The sequence below is a fragment of the Coenobita brevimanus genome, chromosome 20 (assembly GCF_032717465.1).
Source record: "Coenobita brevimanus isolate Jiangsu-jjx chromosome 20, ASM3271746v2, whole genome shotgun sequence".
Lineage (NCBI taxonomy): Eukaryota > Metazoa > Arthropoda > Malacostraca > Decapoda > Coenobitidae > Coenobita > Coenobita brevimanus.
Genome location: NC_136973.1, coordinates 21,186,992 through 21,212,315, shown reverse-complemented (window position 1 = coordinate 21,212,315; position 25,324 = coordinate 21,186,992). Strand labels below are relative to the sequence as shown.

Sequence of the window (25,324 nt, the reverse complement as noted above, 5' to 3'; positions counted from 1 at the left end):
AGAGGAAGATGGGGAGGGGAGAGACGCTGCCACGTTGTGTGGAAGGAAGGAAGAGAAACATAACTGGAGGAAGGGAGGGTGAGGGTAGATGCCAGTACAATGGAGAGAAGGGATGGGGGGTTGCGGGTGAAGAGAGGAAGGCGAGGAGGGGAGTGAAGGTGGTGTGAGGTTGGAGGGAAGTGGTTGGTGTGGCATGTAAGCAGCAGTGGCCAACTCAGTCAGTCACTGGATCATCCACAGTCTGGTTCCCTCAAGCCAAGTACTCACCTCCACTGCACTTCTCTCTTCAAGTCCTCAGCTCTCAACCAGGTGATGCCTCCACCTGTTGTGTACGTCACATTTCCCTGTGTTACCTATATTGTTTTCCGTCCACAGAAATTGATCATCCGCTGTGGAAGACTCATTCCTCGTTGTCAGTTCTTCTTTCCTCATGTCTAACTCCTAACTTTCATTTTACTGAAGGTATATTACAGTCACAACCAGCACCAGTTCCTTCAGAGTTTATAATTATGATGCAGTGTTAGCTTTGAAAGGAATACAATATCTTCTAGACAACTGATAACATAGTGCAGTGCATATAAGTTGAACTGTTAAATACCGGAAGGCAGCACTACTTAAAGCACACACACACACACACACACACACACACACACACACACACACACACACACACACACACACACACACACACACACACACACACACACACACACACACACACACACACACACACACACATATCTATATCTATATCTATCTATCTATCTATCTATAGTTGTATATATAGTTATTTTCTTATTGATTCATTTATTTATTTATTACTTATTTATGACTCGCGAGGGCGAAGCCCTCGCGAGTCTCTCGTCAAATAGTGGCCTTTTCTCACATACGAGCGGCCCAACCCGACCCGACCGTAACACTTTTGAGAAGCATATATCTCAGCAACCACAGGGCCTGTCACGGCGTGGTTTGCACCATACGATAGTCTCATTCTTTAAGATTTGTTTTTAATGGGTTCATCACACCCCGGTGGAGCACGTGACACGTGACACGCGCCAAGAGCAGTATGTCAAATATCTTCAAACGAGGCCCACAGGTGAGAGAGTTTGTTGTGAGGGCATGAAACTTGGCAGGTAGATAGCTATCAATATACTCTAGGCATCCTCGGGGTGTAAGGCGATATTTCAGTGTTTTCGGATTTAAATGCCCTCATTTGTACCACATCAAGAAAATTTTTTTACTGCTATATATACTGTACGTACATATATATATATATATATATATATATATATATATATATATATATATATATATATATATATATATATCTATATATGACTCTATCGGATACGTTTATGTGAAGCTACAGAACGTGGTGAATGTGTTTGGCTTATCCGATAGAGCCAGGATTCCGGGGGTTTGAATGATGATTATATGGAAGCGTGGCCCATTGGATTGGGCAAATTTGAGCTGTCTGGACATTGCTACTCCTCACCCTGCTCTAGGGTGGGAAAGGAGGTCCGGATGATGATGATATATATATATATATATATATATATATATATATATATATATATATATATATATATATATATATATATATATATTGTTACGGAACAGAGATAATGAACACTTCAAGTGAGAATACTAAAATCACTACTGTCCCGCAAAGTTCCAGGTTCAAAACAAAAGACTTAGGTAAAATTACAAGTTAAAGTTTAATGCTCAAACTAACAACTAAATATTCAGGACTCATAAGGATAATATAATGGCAAAATAGGTTACATATATGGTTAACTGCAATAGCCTCTATTAATACGAATTTATCAAGAGCAAATTTATCTAAGTTAGCCCTGATAAAATGAGAAAACCGGATAATGCTCAGTTAAAGCATGATATAATATTAATACAGATACAAAATATTACTAATAATGGCTGACAGTATGGAACCAATATGAATCATAAAAACTCTACCAGGCCTTACGAATTAACGCCTTAAGCTATACAGGACAAGAAATATGGTAATAACACTTATACTCAAATTATACAGCAGCTAGATGGCTGGAGACTTCCTGAGCACTCACAAAAATAATAATATACTGTACAGGGGAGGACAGAGATGTGAACAGAATGAGGAGTAGATCTAAGTGGCAAATAATGCAGAGACTGAGCTCATTATATAGGGGGCCGGCAGAGATTGATTCAACTTGTAAGAAGGACGCGCAAATGAAGGCACAGAGGACAAAGAGTTGACAATCCTGCTCTGAACAACAGAAAGAACGACTTACTCTACCATAAGGGGGAGAAGGGGGGAGTGAGGTAGAACACGCAAGCCTGGTCACTATGGAAGCCACGTGGCGAATCGTGAACAAACATGCAGCATACTGTACATTAGGATCATACAAAGGATGATGCAATCATGAACAAAACTGTATCATAAGTTAGAATTATACAAGGAATGATGAAATCATAGGCTATGTAACACCTCCCCACAAAGAAAAACGAAATTTACAAAGGAAATTTCTTATTACTCTAAAACAATCTGTCTAAAGTCTAGATAAGCAATCTGCAATAACATTTTCTTTCCCCTTGACATGTTGTATGTCTAATGAATACTCCTGAAGAAGTAGACCCCTTCTTGTCAATTTCTGATTTTTATCTTTAAACTTACTAAGGAATTTCAGTGGGTTATGATCGGTATAAATGACTATGGGGTCAAAACCAGAACAGAAATAAAATGAAAAATGCTATAAACCCAAAATCAAGGCCAAAAGCTCTTTCTCAATAGTTGAGTAGTTCTATTGAGGTGGAGTGAACTTCTTACTGAAATATGATACAGGGTGTTCAATACCCTGATCATCCTCTTGCAGCAAAACAGCCCCAGCTCCTATATCACTTACGTCAACAGCCATCTTAAAAGGCTTAGCAAAATTTGGAGTAGCGAGCACTGGCTGACTTAATAGGATAGCTTTAAGTTTACTGAAAGAGGAGTCACAGTTATCGGTTCAGACAAATTTAACTCCCTTTTTCAGTAGGTCTGTAAGTGGTGATACAAGAATTAAAAAGTTAAGAACAAATCTCCTGTAATAACTTACGATTCCCAAAATTCTTTGTAGCTCTTTCCTACTTTTAGGTCTGGGAAGATCACTTATAACCTGAACCTTAGCTCCTGGTGGTGCAACGTGTCCATCACCAATTACGTACCCAAGGTACTGAACTTTAGCTTGACCAAACTCACACTTTGATAAATTAGCTACAAGATTAGCCTGAACCAAACGCTCAAGAAATTTACTGACATGGTATAGGTGATCTTTCCAGTTGTCACTGAAGATTAATACATCATCAATATAAACAACACACCCTGCCAAACCCTCTGTTACAACATTCATGAGCTTCTGAAAAGTGACTGGTGCACTCTTCATACCATATGGCATTACAGAACATGCAAAAGTCTTTCCTAGTGTTACAAAACATGAGATCTCCCTAGCACGTTCAGTCATAGGTACTTGCCAGTATCCCTTTAACAAATCAAACTTACTTAAGTACCTAGCCTTTCCGATCTTGTCTATGCAATCTTCCACGCGAGGGAGAGGGTAAGTGTCTGTTTTGGTTATCTGATTAACACGTCTGTAGTCGATGCAAAGCCGCTGTGACCCACCTGGCTTAGGGACTAGAATGACAGGAGAACTCCACTCGCTCTGACAGGGCTCAATCATCTTGTGGTCCAACAGGTAGCCAAGCTCCTTCTGGATGAGAGGAACTTTCACTGGGTTCACACGGTAAGGAGGCAGTTTAATTGGCTTTAAGTCTCCAACATCGACATCATGCATCAACACAATGGTTCTTCCTGGAGTGTCACAGAACACTTGCAGGTATTCCTGCAGTAATGCCGAAAACTCCTGCCTTTCCTCGGGAGCTAGATGAGAAAGCTTAGTCTGGAGATCATTCATGATATCAGGATTCTTCCCCAAACTATCACTCAGGCTCATACTGCATGGGAGAGCTTCACTTGCAGACTCGGGTGGAACAGCTACAGTGCAGACTGGGTTATTTTCGTCTCGCCTGTGATGTAACTTTAGCATGTTGATGTGACAAAGTTGCTTGTTCTTTCTACGATCTGGTGTGGCGATGACATAGTTGACATCACTGAGTTTCTTCTCCACGAAATAAGGACCACTAAACTTGGCTTGAAGAGCTTGCCCATGCATTGGTAGCAGAATCAAAACCTGATCTCTTGGCTGAAAGTGGCGTTACCTGGATTTCTTATCATACCAAGTCTTCATCTTCTCCTGAGCAGTTCCTAAATTCTCTCTCGCCAGCTGTAAAGCAGTGGACAGCCGTTCTTTGAACTTCATCACATACTCCAGCAGGTTGACGTCATCTTCCTCCGACAGCCAGCATTCCTTGAGTAGCTTAAGGGGTCCTCTTACTTCATGGCCAAACAGTAGTTCAAAGGGTGAGAAGCCAAGTGATTCATTTGGAGATTCTCTTGCGGCAAATACAACGAATGGAAGACCTTTATCCCAATTTTTCTGATGTTCCAAACAGTATTTCCTGAGCATCAGTTTGAGTGTTTGATGATATCTCTCCAATGCTCCTTGGGTCTGGGGATGGTAAGCTGAAGACGAGATCTGGGTGATGCCCAACTCTTTCAGAGACTGCTTGAAAATATTTGACATGAAATTACTTCCCCGGTCTGACTGTACCTCCTTGGGCAGACCAAACTTGGTGAAGAACCCTAGCATTTCCTTAACCACGTTCTTTGGTGAGATATTTCTAAGTGGAATGACTTCAGGATAATGAGTAGCCATATCAATCAGGGTCAACACATAAGAAAATCCTGAAGAAGTCTTAGGAAGAGGGCCCATATTATCCACCAACACACGGGTGAATGGCGCCTCAAAAGGAGGAATGTTAACTAGAGGTGCGACCTTTTCGGTCTGATTACATTTCCCCACAACTTGACAGGTGTGACAAGACTTACAATACCGGAAACATCTTTGAAGATACCTGGCCAGTAGAAGTGTTTCAAAATGCGTGCCACAGTCTTCCTCACTCCAAGGTGTCCTGCCAAACTGGAATCATGAGCCACTCTAATGATATCCTGCCTACAAACACGAGGGACGACAACTTGATGTACAACCTCCCATTCACAGTCTGCTGAATCTGTTGCGGGTCTCCACTTCCTCATAAGTACTCCTGACTTTATATAATAACAAGTAGAAGCACCAGCTGACTCTTCCTCACTGCAAGCAGAGTTAGCTAGACTTTCAACTCAGGTTCAGCAACCTGCAACTCAACCAACTCTTGACGAGACAAATTATCAACACTACGGGGTACTGCCTCATCTGGTGAGTGGTCCAAATTAGCAAGAAAAGTGTCAGCTAGGATAACATCATCATCATCATTATCCTCTAAGTAACCAGTAACTTTAGACTTAGCCCTAGTGACAGCACATGCAGAGAACACATCAGGGACATCACAGTCCTGGGTCACAGTCACTGGTTCACTAGACAACTGAGCAGCTGGACACACTTGACTTCCACCAATATCATTTCCAAGTAAGAAAGTTACACCTGACATTGGGAGTGTCTCAACCAACCCAACCTTAACGGAACCATTAACAAAACCAGACTCTAAATTCACTTTGCAGAGAGGGACAGAGAAGTATTTATTCCCTACACCTTGTAAGATTACAGTTTCATCAGAGGAATTAACATTAGAGCCTAGAACACTGGTCAGCATAAGGGATTGGCAAGCACCTGTATCACGATATATTTAACTGATTTCCTGTCATTACTGTCCAGAGGACTGACAAAACCATCAGACAGGAAATTAGCACATGAACTCTTGAGAGTGTCACCCACGTTACTGCTCAAAAGAGGAGCTTCATCATGAGAATTTAATTTACCCCTCAAAGCAGGTTCAGTTAACTCGGTTAAAGAATTCTGGGAACTCTCAAGGGTGGACACTAGACCAATTGACTGAATATTTAAAGACTCCTTTTTGTTCACATCATGCTGTCTCCTGAAACATTGATCCGTAGTATGACCAAGCTTACTACAATAAGTACATTTACTTTTCTGAAATCTAGAGGTGGAGCTGGTATTTACTTCCTGAGAAACATCATCTTTATTCTCTTTCCTGTTACCTGTACTCTGAGTAGAGGCAACGTACTTACTCTCAGCTTTCCTTTTTTCTTTAGAATATCTCTTGTGAGTGAAAACATATTCATCAGCTAAAACTGCAGCATCAGACAAATTATCTATTCTTTTCTTATCAAGATATAGGCTTACATCTTTATTAATACACCTTTTGAAGTCCTCCAGCAAAATCATCTGCTTAAATTTATCAAAATCAGAATTTACATTCTTAGAATTTAACCACTGCTCTAACAGATCTTCTTTGATTTTTGCATACTCACCTAGGGATTGTTTATCTTGCTTATAAGTTGTCCTAAATTTTACTCTATAGGTTTCTGGAACAAGCTCATAGGCCTTAAGAATCAAGCTCTTAACTACATCATAATTATCAGATTGATCCTGAGGCAAAGATGCATAAGTTACTTGAGCTTTACCGGTGAGAACACTCTGAAGGAGTACTGGCCAATAATTTTTGGGCCAATTAAAACCTGTAGCTACCCTCTCAAACAACTGAAAATACTTTCTTAAATCAGATTCATTAAAAGGAGGGACAAGTTTAACATTTTTAACCACATCAAAATCATCAGAGCTAGATGATCCAGTTCCACCTTGTTTCATGCGATATTCATGGTCTGCCTGAATCCTGGCAAGTTCAATTTGTGCCTGAGCCTGTGCCTGTGCCTCCTGAATACGAGCCTGAGACTCAGCCTCCTTAGCACGTGCCTGAAACTTAGCCTCCTTAGCACGAGCCTGAAATTCAGCCTCCTTAGCACGAGTCTCCTGCGTGGCTAGCTGAAACTTAGCTATTTCAATCTGCGTTTGCTCATCTGGAGGAGCTACATTAAACAAGCTTTTATTAATCATGCCAACAATTTGATCTTTAGAATGATGAGAGTGAACAGCAATTCCCAATTGTTGAGCAACAAGCTTAAGTTCATTCTTTATTCTGTTTTCTATATCACACACTGTATGCACATTTGACAAAAAATCTTTGGCTTCATCAAGAGTAGTAATAGTAGACATCCTGAATAAATCAGTCACAAAATATCAAGCAATATCCTTATGATAATATCCTGAATATCCTGATAAGAGGTCACCAAATTAATGTTACAGAACAGAGAGAGATAATGAACACTTCAAGTGAGAATACTAAAATCACTACTGTCCTGCAAAGTTCCAGGTTCAAAACAAAAGACTTAGGTAAAATTACAAGTTAAAGTTTAATGCTCAAACTAACAACTAAACATTCAGGACTCATAAGGATAATGTAATGGCAAAACAGGTTACATATATGGTTAACTGCAATAGCCTCTATTAACACGAATTTAGCAAGAGCAAATTTATCTAAGTCAGCCCTGATAAAATGAGAAAACCGGATAATGCTCAGTTAAAGCAAGATATAATAATATTACAGATACAAAATATTACTAATACTGGCTGACAGTATGGAACCAATATGAATCCTAAAAACTTTATCAGGCTTACGAAATAACGCCTTACGCTATACAGTACAAGAAAAATGGTAATAACACTTATACTCAAATTATACAGCAGCTAGATGGCTGGAGACTTCCTGAGCACTCACAAAAATAATAATATACTGTACAGGGGAGGACAGAGATGTGAACAGAATGAGGAATAGATCTAAGTGGCAACTAATGCAGAGACTGAGCTCATTATAAAGGGGGCCGGCAGAGCTTGATTCAACTTGTAAGAAGGATGCGCAAATGAAGGCATAGAGGAAAAAGAGTTGACAATCCTGCTCTGAACAACAGAAAGAACGACTTACTCTACTATAAGGGGGAGAAGGGGGGAGTGAGGTAGAACACACAAGCCTGGTCACTATGGAAGCCACGTGGCGAATCGTGAACAAACATGCAGCATACTGTACATTAGGATCATACAAAGGATGATGCAATCATGAACAAAACTGTATGATAAGTTAGAATTATACAAGGGATGATGAAATCATAGGCTATGTAACAATATATATATATATATATATATATATATATATATATATATATATATATATATATATATTAGGGTGTTTCATATTTTGTGAAGTGCAATAATTTTATCAGCACGGGTTTGCCTTTGAACCTTTCCTATAAAAAGTGCTTCATGCAAAATCTTAGCGAAATCGGACCATGTTAACAGGTCGCACACTTTTGATAGTGAAAGGAGTTTCATGGTTAGGGTAGTAACTTTCCCTTCTGAATAACATGTTGAGTGTTGACGTTATTTTTTTTTTTTCCGATGATGTCTTCCACACGAAGCAAGAACCTTCTCTGGCTCCTGGAGAAGTCACCAAATCCAGGTTTCTTGGGAACTCGCCTGCCCTCGCGGGAAGATGTCCTCCTGGTCTTCCTCCACTACCATCAGGTGCAGAGGGAGACCCTCCCAGAGGCGGCCAAGAGCACCTCTCTCAAGCTGCAGGAAGTGTGGGAGAAAGCAAATCTCCCTGTCAAGGCGGAGAACGTGATCCGTCGTAACATCAGGCACCTTCACAACGAGTACGTGAGCCTCAAGAAGGAAGCCAAGCGGGAGACACCTGCCGCCGTGACAAAGAGGGAGATTTGGAAGGGCGACCTACAAGATGTCTTCGATATCGCAAGTGGTAAGATCGCGGAGACCAATGTCCCAGAAGAAGATTTGGCCTTTCTGGAACTGCAGAGGGAGGACAGACAGTCCTGTTCAATGGGTAGTGTCAATAAACTCCATGCGTCCGCTGTTGCCAAGAAGGCTGACGTAATGAAGAAGGGGCAGATGAGGAAGAGGAAGCAAGAGGCGGAAGTGGAGAAGTTGTTCAAGAAGGTTGCCCTGGAAGAAACTTCCGATTCATCCTCTGTTTTTTCTGAATCATCTGTGTCGGATGAGGACTTCCAAGGCTGCCCTTCTCCCGCAAAAATCCCACGGAGAAGGCCGTCGAAGAACCCAATGACCCCAGGCCTGACCACGACTTGGGACCATGAAAACCTTTCATGTCGCCAAGCTGCTGTGTCCTTCGTTGCTGCAGCCTCAAGCCTGGGGCATGATGTCTCGGAGATCTCCTGCTCTGCCTCCACGGTGCATCGCATGAGGAGAAAGAACAGAGAAACTGAAGCAAAGCGCATTGAAGAAGAAGCCTTCTGTGATCCGCCTTCCCTTGTTCTCCACTGGGATGGCAAACTGATTCAAAGTGCTGCCACATCTCGGATCTCAGAGGAGAGGATTGCTGTTGTGCTTACTGGGACCAACTTCGAGGAGCTTCTTGGAGTACCTATCGCCATTGATGGTAGCGGGAGAGAAATAGCAGCTACTGTCCTTTCGCTGCTGGAAACGTATCAGATTGCTGACAAGATCATCGGTCTCTCATTTGATACGACTGCGTCCAACAGTGGCATGATTAGCGGAGCCTGCACCATAATTGAACAGTCCCTTGGAAGACCTCTTCTTTGGCTGGCATGCCGACATCACATTCACGAGGTGGTACTGAAGAACACCTATGAACTCCTCTTCGGCCCTCCTCCAGGTCCCGAGATTCCCCTCTTCAAGCGATTCCGAGAAAAATGGGACTTCTTGGACAAGACATCCGTCGGTACCCTCAGCGAAGAACAACCCCTGGATGAGTCGAGCGAATCACAGAGGCTGAAGATGATAAATTTCCTCAGGAGAGTCATCCATGACGGAGCACACCCAAGGGAGGACTATCTCGAACTCCTTCAACTCTCTCTTGTCTACCTGGGAGGATGGAGCGGGGATCTGCCTCGATTTAGGGCCCCTGGAGCCTACCATCAAGCAAGATGGATGGCAAAGGCTATTTACATCCTCAAGATTGCCCTGTTTTCGAAACAACTGAAGCTGACGAGGTCGGAAAAATGCGGAGTACGACGACTGGCCTGTTTCATCAGTCTCATTTACGTCAGATTCTGGCATGAGGCAGCTGTCCCAAACTTTGCACCGAAGAATGACCTGGAGTTCTTGGCGATTCTCCAGGTGTTTGTGGATAGAGAACTTGGGTCAGTGGCAGAGAAGGCCCTCCGAAGGCACCTCTGGTACCTCTCAGAGCAAGGAGTGGCCCTAGCATTCTTTGACGAACGAGTGTCTCGCAATGACCAGGCGGCCATGGTCAAGAACCTAAGCCGTCCAGCAACCTCGAAAGCACTCAAGAGACTTCAAAAGAAGAACTTCACTCTCCCTAACTGTCTTTCTGAATTGGTGACAAAGCGAACACTGGAGACCATTGGCGTCTTTGCTGGGAGGATGGTCACTACCAAGAACGTGGAACATGTTTTGCAAGATCCACAAACTCGAGCCACCGTCCGAAGCCTGCAGGTCGCCAATGATGCAGCAGAGAGAGGAGTGGCATTGATACAAAGACTCCAAGCCCGAACCAAAGACGAGCAACAGAAGCAGTTCCTCCTCAAAGTTGTTCATTATGACCGCAAGACCGTCAAGAGAACAAAGGCTGGAGTGACCGCTAAGTTCCCTCCTGCTCCTTGAGCCCCATCCACCAACGATTTGATTGCCCTTCTCTACTTGCAGAATTGTTCTCCATTTCTTTGTTTTGCATTTTTTTCATAAGTTTGTTTGATAATTTTCAGTTCAATAAACGTTCATTGCAAATTTTTTGTCTTCTTCTCCATTTGATTTTTTCGAAGTTTCACTTGAAATGTGGTACTATGTCAAACTGTGCGACCAGTAAATATTGACGAATCAAACCAAATATTTGCATATTTTATTTATGGGTCATAAGAAACAAGGGGACACCCGTGCTGACAACTTTCAACACATTTAATTTTTTTACCCCAGGGAGTGAAACACCCTAATATATATATACACTCTCTCTGTATATATATATATATATGAATAATCAAGCAGCATTCTTTAAAAACCGCCACTAAGGAGAATTTGGATGGGTTCCAATGAATACATTAATGGCATAGGTAATGATATCCCCTATTTGGTCATCTACTATTACAAATTGTAATAACATTGAAGATAATAATAATCATGATGATGATGATGATGATGATGATCATGTACCCTGTGCAGGTGCCACTCGGAGTCCATGATGCGGGTTTTGGCAGGGGTGGCTGTAGTGGTGATCACCCTCATGGCCCTGGTTGTGGGAGACAGCCACTGTAGTGACGATTACATAATTACGGCCATCTTGTCTCTGACTGGCTCAGTTTTAAAGCTTACATTTGGTAAGTATCACTCAACTTCATATTGCCTTTTTGTCCCTGATATGTCTTGTCCTGGACAACATATTCAACAGCCTGTTTCCTGAGGCTCCAGAATCCTCCTACGTGTCACAGCTCCACTTATCATAACTCTTCTCTACTACACTTGTAGTCGTGGGCAAAAATTCGCCTAACTCATTTTTCCTCTTGTACACTGGGCTCTGCTCTCGTGGCTGACATTAAGCGAGAGTGGTTTAGCATGTTCCTCTAGCCATAGATGATTCCCTTTCATATAATACGTCAGAGGAAAGTGAAAGACATGCCTTGCGTGTGAAGCTGATGGAGTGAAACTGTAGGTGAACTTTTGTCCCCAACTGTACAATACTGGGGAAATATATTTAAAAAAAATCGACATGGTTGCGACGACAAGGACAAATAAAGTAATATTTTTCTGCCACCGTTCATCATTATCATCATAATCATAATTATCATCATCATCAGTGTAATTATCATCTTCATCATCATCATCATCATTATTATCCTAAACCTAATTCCCATCTATTATAGTTCACTCACTTTAGCTAGGCTGAGATCTTCGTTCTTTGTGTGTGTCTGTGTCTATTTCTTGAAACCAAATGGCAGAACAAGACAATGCTATGACCTTGCTGCTTTTTTTTTTTTTTTTTTTAGCACTTTTTCGTGACTAGCATCACATATTCTGGTGTTAATCTCTTGCCTTGGCTTAGCATTCAGGATTAAGTAATGCCAGTTTACGATCAGTTAACGTATGCAAAGTATAGATATAGTGAGGTAGGATACAGAGTACAGAGAAACTCAAGAATAAAAAAAAAAAAAAAAAAAAGCAGAACAATGATGCAGCGTGCCCACTGAAATGATCCACATAAGCATAGACACATCATCCTAATCTTTGTTCTAATTCTTTTCGCAATAAAAAAAAAATTCCTTCTCTTTGCTCTTGCGCATCATCACATACGTCTGTGGGACAGAGTCCTTCCGACGACTACCAAGATAAATGTTTCAACCTGATGACATGCTATTACTTTGTGTTCTTGCTTCACAGGGTTATTATATTTAGTTTAGGACAGACTTTTTAGCTGTAGAGATCTGATACAGCCTTCATTTACCCCTTCTGTATAAGGAATCTGACATAAAGTTAATAAAAATTGACTGCAGGGAGCACGAGCAAGGTGTAAAAAGATGTCACCAGACTGAAGTGGTTAAAAGAAAAAGAAGTTGGAACTCAGTGTCATGTGCACCTGCAGATCGACGTCATTCACCCTGTTCAAACCCTTTTTCCACTCTCTGGCTTCCTTCACTTCTATAGCTAGTTTCCTAACACACTCGTTTACCATAGTTATGCATTTCATAGGCACACCACGATTCCTTCTTCCACCAAAGTCACACATATAGGCCTATAACATTTTCACCGCCCAGTTAACGTCCACATCAACAGTCTTCATTACTCCACATCTTCCATGAAAATTTGTTTCTTCCCTATCAGTTCTAGTAACTCACACATATTTCTTTACAGAACCAGTTGCACTGCTCTCATTCTTGGTTTTCTTATACTCGCGCCATACCAAAGCCACACAGTCATGTGTTAATGTGGGCACTGCCACAGCTTCATGCAGTAATCATGCAGTCTCCATATTCAGTGCTCTGTTGCTTATCAAGGCCTCCATAACATCGGCCGCCTTTGTACATTGAGCTACTCTCCATATATTTCTTACACCTTTATCTTTCGTTTTGCGCTGTAGCGAAGTACAGATACTTAAATCCTTCAACCTGTTCAGATTTCTACCCAATCACTAGCACATGACGCTGAGAAATACCTTTTCTCTCAACAGTACCCATCACTCTACTTTTACCTACATTTACTTTCAAACTACACCGCATACAAACAATAAAAAAAAAATCTCTGAGTCAAACTGCAATGACCCTGCTCTTAGCAAGTAACACATTCTTTTTTGTGAACATCAGATCTGGAACACTCTCTCCACATGTGTAGCAAGCAACACATTTTCTTCTGTGAACATCAGACCTGGAACACTCTATCCGCCACTTGTAGTCATCTACTTCTTTCCCTCTCTCTATAGCACTAGTTTTCATGAAAGTCATAACCCCAGCCACGTATAAGTTGAACAATTATAGGGATACCACACACCCTATCTCATTTCAGCACTGATACTGAATCACTGACTCACATATCCTTCTACTCATACTTCATCATCATCATGGAAATTATTTAATTAATATGTTTCTATTTACCAGTCACGGTACTTTAGAACAGACTGTTTATCTTTAATGCCAAACATATCTAGAAATAACACTGCTTAAAGTATTATTACAGACTGATTACTGAGAACATATCCACAGCCATGCATTCGACATACACATGTTCAGTGTTTTATATATATATATATATATATATATATATATATATATATATATATATATATATATATATATATATATATATATATATATATATATATATACACCAGTGGCAGGACACAGTTGATACAAGGCGGATCCCTGGCTTTGGGGAACGCCTCATAGATATACGAGGTACCGTCTTAGATGGCGTGGACCATGGAACCCCCTATAGATATATGGGGCTCCACCCATTATACTGCATTAGGTGTTACAAGAATTACATCTCACTATGCCACCGAAAATGAGTAGGCACTCTCTCTGCAAGTCAGAGACCAGGAAATAAACCAAACAAAAATACATGAAAATCCACACATTCAGTATAAGAAGCCTCGCATAATATGAAAATCTAGAAGCCTAAAGGACAGAATTGTAAAACCTTGGTTGGTATATTGTAGGTCAGAGCGAGAACCAATGAAAAGAAAATTTAATTCCACTCCAAGACAGCAAGAACTTTATCTTACTACAGAGGAAGGCAGAATGAAGGACTTACTAGTGTAGGATTTCTAACAGAACTCATGCTGAGAATACTCTCAAAATCAGCGATGTGACAGACATAATAGCACGGATGGTAATTAAACTAAGCAAAATGTACACCCTGAAAGTTTGTCCATCTATATTTATTGCCAGACGCCTTAATCCCGTACGGGGTGGCCACAAACAAATCGCCTCCACGTCGCCCTGTCCCCCGCCATTTCACTGCCCTGCTCCCAACTCACACCCCCCTCTTATACCTCTCCACTTCATCCCTCCATCTCATCCTCGGCCTCCCCCTCCCTCTCCCCCCTCAACCTCAGTCACATACTCTCTCTTCGTCAGTCTCTCACCCTCCATCCTCTCCACATGGCCCTGAAGGTAATACAGGTATATGTACCCATCCATCAAAGCACAGATGAAGAATCAAGGATATTGTATGACGACATATCCCAGACTATGGAAGAAGAAAAGACCCGTTATACTGTACTGATGGGAGACTTCGAGACCGACGTTAGTAAATCGAAAAAGGAGATGCATATATGAGAAAATTTGGAGTAGGAGAGAGGAATGACAGAAGTCAAATAGTGGTAAATTTTGCTGCATTGTCTAACATGAGAATAATGAATACATTCTTCCATAAAGGAAGAGGAAGAAAATGGACCTGGAGAAGCCCAAATGGACAAACAAAGAACGAAACTGACCTCATCATAGTGGATAAGAAAAACACGATCACGAATGTCAGAGTTATCAGTAAAGTAAATATAGGAAGTGACCGTAGAATGGTAGGCTACACTTTCAAATTCAATTGCAGGAATGGAAGAAAGAAGTTGATTATAAAGAAAAAGATACGTCCAATAAAATTAAAGCCATAACACAGACGCCTTTCAGTTAGAAAAAATTAAATTTCAGGCCCTATGATGAGTGTGACATTGATGAATTGAATACTAGACTAACAAGAGTGTTAAGGGAATCAACGGAGGTAGTAGAGAAGACTCATACAACCAAAGCTAACAAGTATTCAAAAATGACCCTCAAGCTCATGAAAAGAAGAAAGGAGATGAAACTAAAAACAAAGAAAGATGAAACAGAAACTGCAGAATTAAATAAGCTAATAAACAAGAGGCAAAAGAGAGAGAGAGAGAAAAAAAGATCAGATCAAAGAAACCATCAAAAACGGAAAAATTCTGAAAAAGGTTCAAAGCAAAATTGCACTAGGAAAGCAACAATTTATATCACTAAACAACAGAAATGGTAAAGTTATTTAATACAAATAGAAGATGGTGAAAATGAGATGAAGACTTTTACAAAGAACTGTATGCATCAAAGACAATAATACCAATAGATAACTTTTCAGTTGGCACAAATGGAAATACCAGAGTTAAAACCAGACGAAGTAAACATCTCTTAAAAGTATGGAAAGAGGGAAGGCCCGAGGAGATGGAATAGCAGCAGATTTTTAAAAATCGGATGCAGAAGCAGAGGTACAAAACCGGTGCGCCCGCTTATTTACTCAGTGTATAAAGAAGAAAATTCCCCCCGAATGGTGAAATGCAAGTTATTTGCTTTACAAGAAAAGGAACTCAAAATATCTTTGCAATTATCGACATATTAGCTTATTATAACTTGTTTAACCCCTTAACCGCGGGACGTCACTTTCGTGATGCTCGGCCATAATTAATCATACTGCGGGGCGTCACTTTTGTGATTCTGTGTTATTTTGAATTATCCTGGGCTCTCAAGTGGTGGCTTATATCATCTATCAGTACTGCCAATGTCCAACACTAGTCAGCACTCCAAATCTCATCTGTACTCCCATCCATTGTTGACATTTTAGCGATTTTACCCCTTTCGTGACTCCCCTCCCTACCTGCCCTCCATTACCCTGTCCTCTCACCTCCCACGCCGCACTGTGCTACGCAAATTTCCCCCAGATTTTTCCACAGATTTCATCCATTGAAATGAGCCCTATGCCCTATACTTATACAAAATATTATATACCAAAAAAAAATCAGGTAAGTGATAGTGTTATACACCAGGAATTGGCTAATTATCACCTGACAACACCTCACGTGCATTCATTCGCTACATTACCACTGTAATTTCCCCTTTGAATTATGCCTTGTAATCAATGTCTATGATAAAAATATATATCAGAAAGGAAGGGAAAAGCCTAAGTGACATTTACATTCACCTGGAACTGCCTATTTCTTTATGTATTGCCGAGATTTTCTACCTATAAAAAATTAGCATGTAAGTTAGCAGCAGTCAGCCTCAGTGTCATTGGCAACCCTTCCCTTCTCAGATAAGCTGCGGCATTTAGTTCCTTGTCCTTCGCTGTAGTGAAACCATGTCGCACTCAAGCCCCGCCATTCCTGCTGCTTCTGCGCCCATTGCAAAGGGCCCCGTGACCTCTACCCCTAAAAAAAGTAGTGAGGGAAGCAGAAAAGGCCTTAGTGACTCTGCAGTGGCACGTGAACTTGCAGAATTGTCCATGGTGATGATGGACAGTGCTTTTGACGATTCGGGTGAATCGTGTGATGAGCCAGGTGAAGTTATCGTGCCAGAAAGTGCTACAACGAGTGCTTCAGTGTCGGAAGTAGTCTCTAGCTCCAAGGGAAAGGAGTCTTTAGTGCAGCAAGGCAAGGAATTTGGAAAGGGAGTGAAAAGGTGGCGTGTTAGCCCCAGAACAATGCCCCCACGTGACCCAGCCCGCCATGAGTCACGAGTGCATTCACCTCCCCATTCCCCAAGCCCCACTTCACTCATTTCTTCATCATCGTCGGCTGAGTTATCTCCAGAGTCTTCGTCGTCAGAGTCACCACCAGCATCAACAGTGAAGGCAGGCCGTAGAGGAAGAGGTAAATCAAGGACAGTGAAAAGTAGTGTAGTTAGTAGGGTAAGGGCTGCTAGTGCTGTACGGCAACCCAGGGTCAGTGCGAGTGACCTTGAACGAGATAAATCTGGCTCACAGCCAACCTCCACCACCACCACCACCACCACCTGCCCTACACCGCCACGACAGGGAATCCTGGACGCCTTTGCGTGGACGGAAGGGTCAGATTTTGTGCCTGAACATCTCCATTTTGATGAGAGTTCCTCAGGAGTTCAACCTGCCTTCACTATTGACGAAAATGCTGAGTGTGTGGACTACCTTTTGGCCTTCCTAGATGACGAAGTCATGCAGCACGTATGTGATGAGACCAACAGGTATGAATCACAACGTGCTGCAAGTGGTTCAGGTGCAGCCAAGATGCAACAGTGGTCCATGATGGGAGTGCAGGAGCTGTATGTGTTCTTTGCCCTCATGCTTCTCATGCCACACTCCAAGAAGCATGAGTTGGAAGAATACTGGTCCATGGACCCCTTACTACCCTCACCCACCTTCAATAAGTACATGGCCAGAGATCGCTTCCGGAACATCATGGGAAACCTGCACTTTGCCGACAACGATGTACCTTCCCAAACCGACCCACTCTGGAAGATCCGGGAGATTCTGAGCAGAATGAAGGATAAGTTTGTGTCATTCTTCCACCCCTTTCAGAAGGTTGTCATTGACGAATCCTTGGTTTTGTTCAGAGGACGTCTTCAGTTTGTTCAGTACATTCCAAGCAAATGCCATCGCTTTGGAATTAAGTTCTTTGTACTGTGCGACTGTAAGACGGGGTACATCCTTGACTTCGTCATTTATTCAGCCAGCACTGTCGATCTGGATAAAACACACCCCCTTGGCTACTCAGGCTGTGTAGTGAAAGTGCTCCTAGAAAAGTATTTTGGTGGGAATCATATGCTGTATACAGACAACTACTATACAGCACCGAAACTTGCCAAATACCTTTCTGAGCATGGCATTGGCTCCTGCGGCACTGTCAAAAGTAATCGTGCCCACTTCCCCAAATTCACAGAGGCAGGAACCTCGCAGTGAGGAGGCGTGCACCTACGCAAGTCTGAGAAGATGCTAGCAATACGGTGGCATGACAAGAGGGTCATGCACATGCTCACCACCGTACATAAGGGGGAGATGACAGAAGTGGGAAGGTCGACCGTAGGACAGGCGAACCTGTGATGAAACCTGATGCTGTGTTGGACTACATTATCAACATGCGGCTGGTGGACAAGTCCGACATGATGATTGGTGAAATCGACTGCCTCAGGAAGAATACTAGGTGGTACAGGAAAGTTTTTCTGCATCTCATAGATATGACGATGCTGAACGCCTTCATCCTGTACAAGACGAAGGTCAAGCCACCCAAGTCCTTCTCTCTGATGTTGTTCGCCAGGACTTGTGTCCAGCAGCTGCTAGAAAGATATGGTAGGGTGACAGCAGCAACTCCAAGGCGCCATCCAGTAACACATCCCGACCGACTTGAGCAGAGGGCGTATATGGATCGGCACAGACTTGAGCTTATGCCTGCCACAGGGAAAAGGAAGGCTGCAATTCGCAGGTGTCAGGTGTGTGCACATACCACCCGCCGCACACCTGAGCACAAACGCACCTCTTGGCAGTGCGCTGAATGCCAGTTCCCCTCTGTGTTACCTGCTTCTTCGATTACCACAGCCAAAAGCAGTTCTAACAGTGCAAGTGTGAAAGCAGAATAATTTGGAAATAATGTGTAAATAATGTGTAACTAATGTGTAAATAGCAAGTGAAAGCAATGGATGTTCAGTACATATGATTGAACAGTGTATTATAGTTTTATCTTACTGAAAGTGACAGTGAATAACATAGTGTAAGTAAAATAGAAGGGTAAATATTGAAAATAGAATAGAAAATGTAAATAGTAATGTAAGTAATTAGTAATATAAGAATATGAGTACAAATAATTTATGTTATAACAGTGAAAGTGAATCCGTGGCTCTCTACGTATTTTACTGAATGAAAAATTGAATGACTTCAGTGACAATAAACTAATATGACTGAAGGAAACTTATGGAGAAAGACTCCAGATATATATAAGTGTGATATAGTAATAGAAATATAAAGTGTGAAAGGTTTTATGAATAATAAATGACAGAGTACCAAGAGCGTACTACCGCAAGTGCGACGATCAGACGCGCTCGTAATTTCCATTACTTTCACAGTGGTTTTTTTTTGGAGTATGGATCCCAAACTACTTGAAAATCATAGAGTAGTGTTTATAGTGTTTATATCTGGCTGTGGTAATCATATTACGGGTTGTCGGGAAGTGTAAAGTGGAGACTTCCTTACCCAACTTCAGAGGTCTCCACAAGTCCTACGGTAACGGACGAAGGCTCAACAAACATTGCAGGAGAAAGCTGAAGGTATGTGCCATAAGCATATATAATTTTAATATTCTAGGACTAATAACTGATTTTTGGCAAATATTTTTTGAGAGTCTGTCGGAGCCCGAATAACCCCGCGGCACACGCAAAACATTGGTAAACATGCCCGCGGTGTAGGGGTTAAAAACTGTTCACTAAAGTCCATACGAACATAATAACAACAAATTTGGGTGAACAAAATAAATAACCTCGTGAGGAGCCAGGATTCCAAAGTGAGTATTCTATTACTGACCATTTACAAACATTGAATTAGGAAAATGAGAAAACTACAGAATGTAGTAAGCCACTTTGCTTGGGTTTTGTCGAGTATGAGAAGAACGTCGGCTCAGTGTAGCACAAATGAATTGTAAATTCCTTCTTGGAAGAAGGAGTAAATGATAACATTGTAAAAGTTGCTGGAAACAAAATACAAAGAGGGAATTGCTACAGTAGATTACATAACCTCTCAAAAAAATAAGACTGAGAAAGACGTGCATAAGGGAGATGCAGTTTCATCAAAATTATTAACAGCGTGCCTGGAAAGCATTTTCAGAAAGTTAGAATGGAAGAACAAAGCAGTTTACTTAGATGGAGAATACCTAGACTACTTAAGATTTGCAACTTACATTGTCATTATTTCAGAAACAGCAGATACATTGCAAGAAATGTTAGAGATATAGACAAAGAAAGTCAGAAACTATGGTTAAAGATGAAAGCGTTATTAAAATAAGTACTGAAACTCACGCAGAAGTTAATGAGTACAATTATTTGGGGCAAATGCTAAAACTGATGAAAGACGAAAAGAAAAAGACACATTACAATTGGATGGAAAGTTTTCTGTGAACATTGAGACATCATGAAACGGCTTGCCAGTAAGTATGGAACGAAAATGACATAACGAAAGTATAATTCCAGTTATGATGTACGGCTGTGAGGCCTGGAAAGTGCCAAAGTCAGTAAAAAACAATTAATCCTTTCTCAAAGAGCAATAAAAAGGTGAACGGTGGAAACATCTTCCGGCGACAGGAAAATATCACCTTGGGCGAGAAAGCCAACTAAAGCCAAAGACATTACTGAAGTCAAAAGAACAGAATGGAGGTAGGCAGGTCATGGGCAAGAATAAGGGATAATAGATGGAGCAATATGGTGACTGGATGGACTCCGAGAGGCAGCGAGAGTAGCAGAAAAAGGCCAGACAGAAGGTGACGAAATAAGACAGAGAAGTTTGCAGGCAAAACCTGGTAGACACTGGCTAAGTCAGCGAAGTAGTGGAGAAGGTTGAGAGGGGCCTTTGTTCAGCCGCGATCTTGTAATGGCTCTTGATGATGTCGTCTGAATATTTATCTACCTATCTGTCTACATATCTGTCAATCTGTATCCACCTATCTATCTCTCGATCTATCTATGTGTCTGTCTATCTATCCATATATATATATATATGTATATATATATATATATATATGTGTGTGTGTGTGTGTGTGTGTGTGTACAGTATACACTAGCAAAGGTAATCAGCGTTGCGGGCCAAAAAGGCGAACACTCTAATTCTATTGGTTCTGGTTCAATCTTTCTTTGTACTCCAGAAAGACCATATACCTGTTATACTTTTGAAGAAGGACTATAAGTGGTCCAGGAACTTTCTATTTCAGCCTTTGCGGACAAATGCACAGTATTTGTGCGCACTTGTTTACTATTACCAGTCACCTCAAATGACCCCCAACAGGTGATCTCAAATGACCCCCGACCGGTGACCACAAATGACCTCGGAGGTCAACCTCACATAGCCTATGTCTGAACTAGAGGTCATGTGAGTCTCCACTCTGGACTGCCGGGTCCAGTCGTTCGAGCGTGTATTACCGGTGACCTCAAATGAGCCTGACTGGTGACCTCAAATTACCTTGGAGGTCAACCTCACATAACCTATGTCCGAACTGCAAGTAATATGCCAAATATTGGGCTGCTGGATCCAGTCATTTGAGCGTGAATTATCAGTGACCTTGGATCACTTCAGAGGTCAACCTCACAATGCTTATGGCAGAAATGGAGGCCACGTGAGTCTCCATGCCAAATATTGGGCCACAGGGGTACCCGGCGTTGCCCGGGCCAAATAGACGAACACCCTACCGGACCTCAAGTGACCCAGATCTGAATTTTGACTCCCCTAAAACATTCCTTGTGTCACCCTGATTCAGAACGCATATGAGTCTGGGGGTCTCTGGCCCTTGGTTTGGGAGTGATTGAAGGACAAACAAACATACAAACAAACAGTGCAGATATGTATACAGTATACACACACACACACACACACACACATATATATATATATATATATATATATATGTAATGGAGATGAGGTGTCTGAGGAGTATGTGTGGAGTGACGCGTATGGATCAGGTGCGAAATGATGAAGTGCGAAGGAGAACTGGAGTTGTTCGGGAGATGGCTGGTAGAGTTGAGCAGAGGGTGTTGCGATGGTTTGGGCATATGGAGAGAATGGATAATGAGCAATTGGTGAAAAAGATAACTAGATCTGATGTGAGAGGTGTAAGGCTGAGAGGAAGACCACGAATAGGATGCATGGACAGTGTGAAGAGAGCGTTGGATGCGAGAAGGATGTCTGTTGAGCAAGGAAGAGTGGCTGTGCGTGACAGAAATAAATGGAGAGAAACTGTGAATGAATAAGTGATGACGCAGCCCTGAGGGGATATTCTCCCGCATTTGGTCTGATCAGCTAGTCAGGTCAGGTGCGGGTAAGGGGATGGGTCTGTTATGATGTGGCAGGGGTGAACCAGTTTTGCTGTCGGGCTCTGCTGTTGATGTCACTGATTGCATTGCGCAGTTGACCCTTGTGCGGTGTGGTGCAGTGAGGATCTGTCCGTTCTTCCCTTTGGGGCTAAGATGCGAATGAATGTGTTTGAATGGATGAGTAAATGGGGACTGTGTCGTCCTGTCTCGGCTACCTCCCTTTCCTTGGGGGAAGCAGCCTAGGTATATATATATATATATATATATATATATATATATACAGTAATCCCTCTAACATCTGAACGCCCAATATCCGAACATCCTCACTAACCGGACATAATCGTCCCGGGATCCAATATTCCCAAAATGGGCCAAAAACCGCAAAAAATTCGAATAAAATCTGACTTTTTTCCCTCCCGTAATTTGAAATTGCTGCGTGGCACCGATCAGCTGTTACACCGTGGTCCCTTCACCCCTTCCTTCCTCCCCCTCCCCCCTCCCCTGTCAGGGTTGCCATTTGGTATTTTTCATTACCAAGTGTGGGCCAATTTGGTAATGAAAAATTCGTTTGATAATGAATCAGAATAATGCATTACCAAATGGATTTTTCACATGTATGAGGATACACAGGATGGAGATGGTGGATTGTTTGCTCTCTCTGTTTAATCTGCTACCCTACATAGCGTGAAAATAATCAAGATGGTGTTAATTATAAGGAGAGTGATTACATGTATTTCCACTTGTATATATAATTAGTGAAGAATAAATGCTAGCTTTACGAATTTGGTAATGAAAAGTTAAATTTGGTAATGAAAGTTGAGGAGATTGGTAATGTGGCCATTGCGATCTGGCAACTCTGTTACCCCGCCATCATCAACAGTCACAGCCAAACTCCGATCGAGAGCAGATGCTTATAGCAGTGCAAGCTACAGGTGTTTGTTTTTTGTGAATAAACTGCAATACCTCGCCACTAGAACACACGGGAATTTACACTGTTGTGCAGTGTTAAGAAATTAGAATTTAGGGTGCAGAGGATTAACTGTGGACTGCAAACTGACGGTTCAAACCAGTCCAGGAGCCAGGGACTTGTAAGTACCCAGAATGTTTAATATTGTATAAACTCACCTCTAAAACCTCATTTTATGGTTCTTTTGCATTTATTTCAGTCTTTTATGTCCCTTATTGGTGTGATTTGGGTCTTAAATAGGTGCAATGCATGTCCAGAGGGAGTTGTATAGGTGTTTTTCTGAGTTAGGGTCCATAAGTACAAGTCCAGGAGGCTGGGGTCCAATATCCGGACAGGATCACTATCCGGACATGCCTTTGGCTCTATTATGTCGGATATTGGAGGGATTACTGTATATATATATATATATATATATATATATATATATACATATATATATATATATATATATATATATATATATATATATATATATATATATATATATATATATATATATATATATACAGAGGTGGGCGCCCGGTTCACAGAAAGTACCGTCGGTAACAGTAACGGTACTTGGCTAAAATTGCAGTGTCACTACCAGTGCCGGTACAAAAAAAAAGTACTGAGTACCGGCTCGGTACTCGGTACGTGAATATGATTAAACTTGCTCAGTATTGATTTTTTTTTTTTTTATCACACTGAGGACCCACAGACCAGTCCTGTCAACAAAGCCGGACCTGAGGAGAGATGAAAAATGTTGTCAGACAATTGTCATAGTCACATTAACTATGGGGTGATTATAGTATAAGGTTTTGCGACCGTTCAGTCCTTTAATTTCAATACACAGATCACTAAACTTTTACCAGCCACTGTCATTCACATTCTCATACACCTTGTTTAGTGTTTATCATAATAAACACAATTTTATGTCTACATCATGTCATTACATGCACAATAATCTTATTAATAATAACACTGTGCACTTCAGTATTCTTTTCCAGTGTTACCCTTGAGGAAAATGGGCAGTTCAAAATGATAGTCACTGAGTCCCGCCCATTTAGATTTGAGCACGTCCTTCCCCAGTGAAAACAGACGTTCCACAGTGCACTGGATGGTATTAGCGTGTTATAAGTTACAAATAAGTCTCTGGAATCCTTGCAAGGAAAGCAGTCCTTGTTGATTTTATGTTTCTGGGGTTTCTCCAAATATTTCTTTACTAGCTTTATCCCAGTCTTCCTTTTCTTCCTCCCTTTTACACAGAGGGGTTTGAAAAACTCTTCCTTGAGATCCTGCTCGTCATTATCATAAGTGGTGCTGCTCTCCGCGTCCTCTAGCCTGCTCTCCATTGGTGAAACAATCTTCTCCACCCTCCTCCTCATTTTCTTTATGTCTTAGGAGGCAGACTCAGGTAACCACGCCAACCACGATAGCTTGAAATGGGGATGAAAGGCATCAGCAAACAGGCAGACAATGTTCTCGAAACGATCGTCGAACCTGCCTTCCACACCTCAAATCACTGCATTCACTAGAGGCTAGCACACCGTCAGATCGGTGTTTCCCTTCACCTCTTAATTTCTTCAGGCTCATGGTCAGGGTCGGCAGCAGCACTGCCATGTAGGCCTTCTCCTCACTTTTTTTTTTACACGATGCGTGAATATAGATAAATAAAATGTACCGGTACCGAGTACTGACAAAATATGCTTAAAAATGTACAGTTGGTACCAATTTCGGTACATGACGAAAAAGTAAAGTCACTACTGCTACTGGTACTCGAATTGTAACTCGGTAATGTAACTCGTTACTTTTGTATCTTGGTACTGCCCATATATATATATATATATATATATATATATATATATATATATATATATATATATATATATATATATATATATATATATGGAGCCTCTGTGGTACAGTGGTAGAGTGTGCATTTTCATACACGGGTAAGCTAGGGTTTGCGCCCCACCACGGTAATAACCTTTGGGAGTGTTCACCAGCCATGTACTACTTTGGTGGACACAACGGGTGCTGTGGTCGAACCAGTGTCTCCTACTGTAAAGTATGCTTGCACCCACTCGGCTTGCACAGGTCGACTACACTTG

At 41.6% G+C, this 25,324-nt stretch overlaps 1 protein-coding gene across 1 annotated transcript in view; it reads left to right on the top strand.

The window, feature by feature from the left end:
• Positions 1 to 229: 229 nt before the first annotated feature.
• Positions 230 to 25,324, top strand: part of LOC145391905 (uncharacterized) — an 88,109-nt gene continuing 63,014 nt past the window's right edge. The window contains exons 1-2 of the mRNA XM_080266400.1: positions 230 to 309; positions 11,181 to 11,335. Coding sequence (XP_080122526.1) covers positions 11,197 to 11,335 — 139 coding nt within the window. The 5' untranslated portion in view covers positions 230 to 309; positions 11,181 to 11,196. The remainder of the gene's footprint in view (positions 310 to 11,180; positions 11,336 to 25,324) is intronic.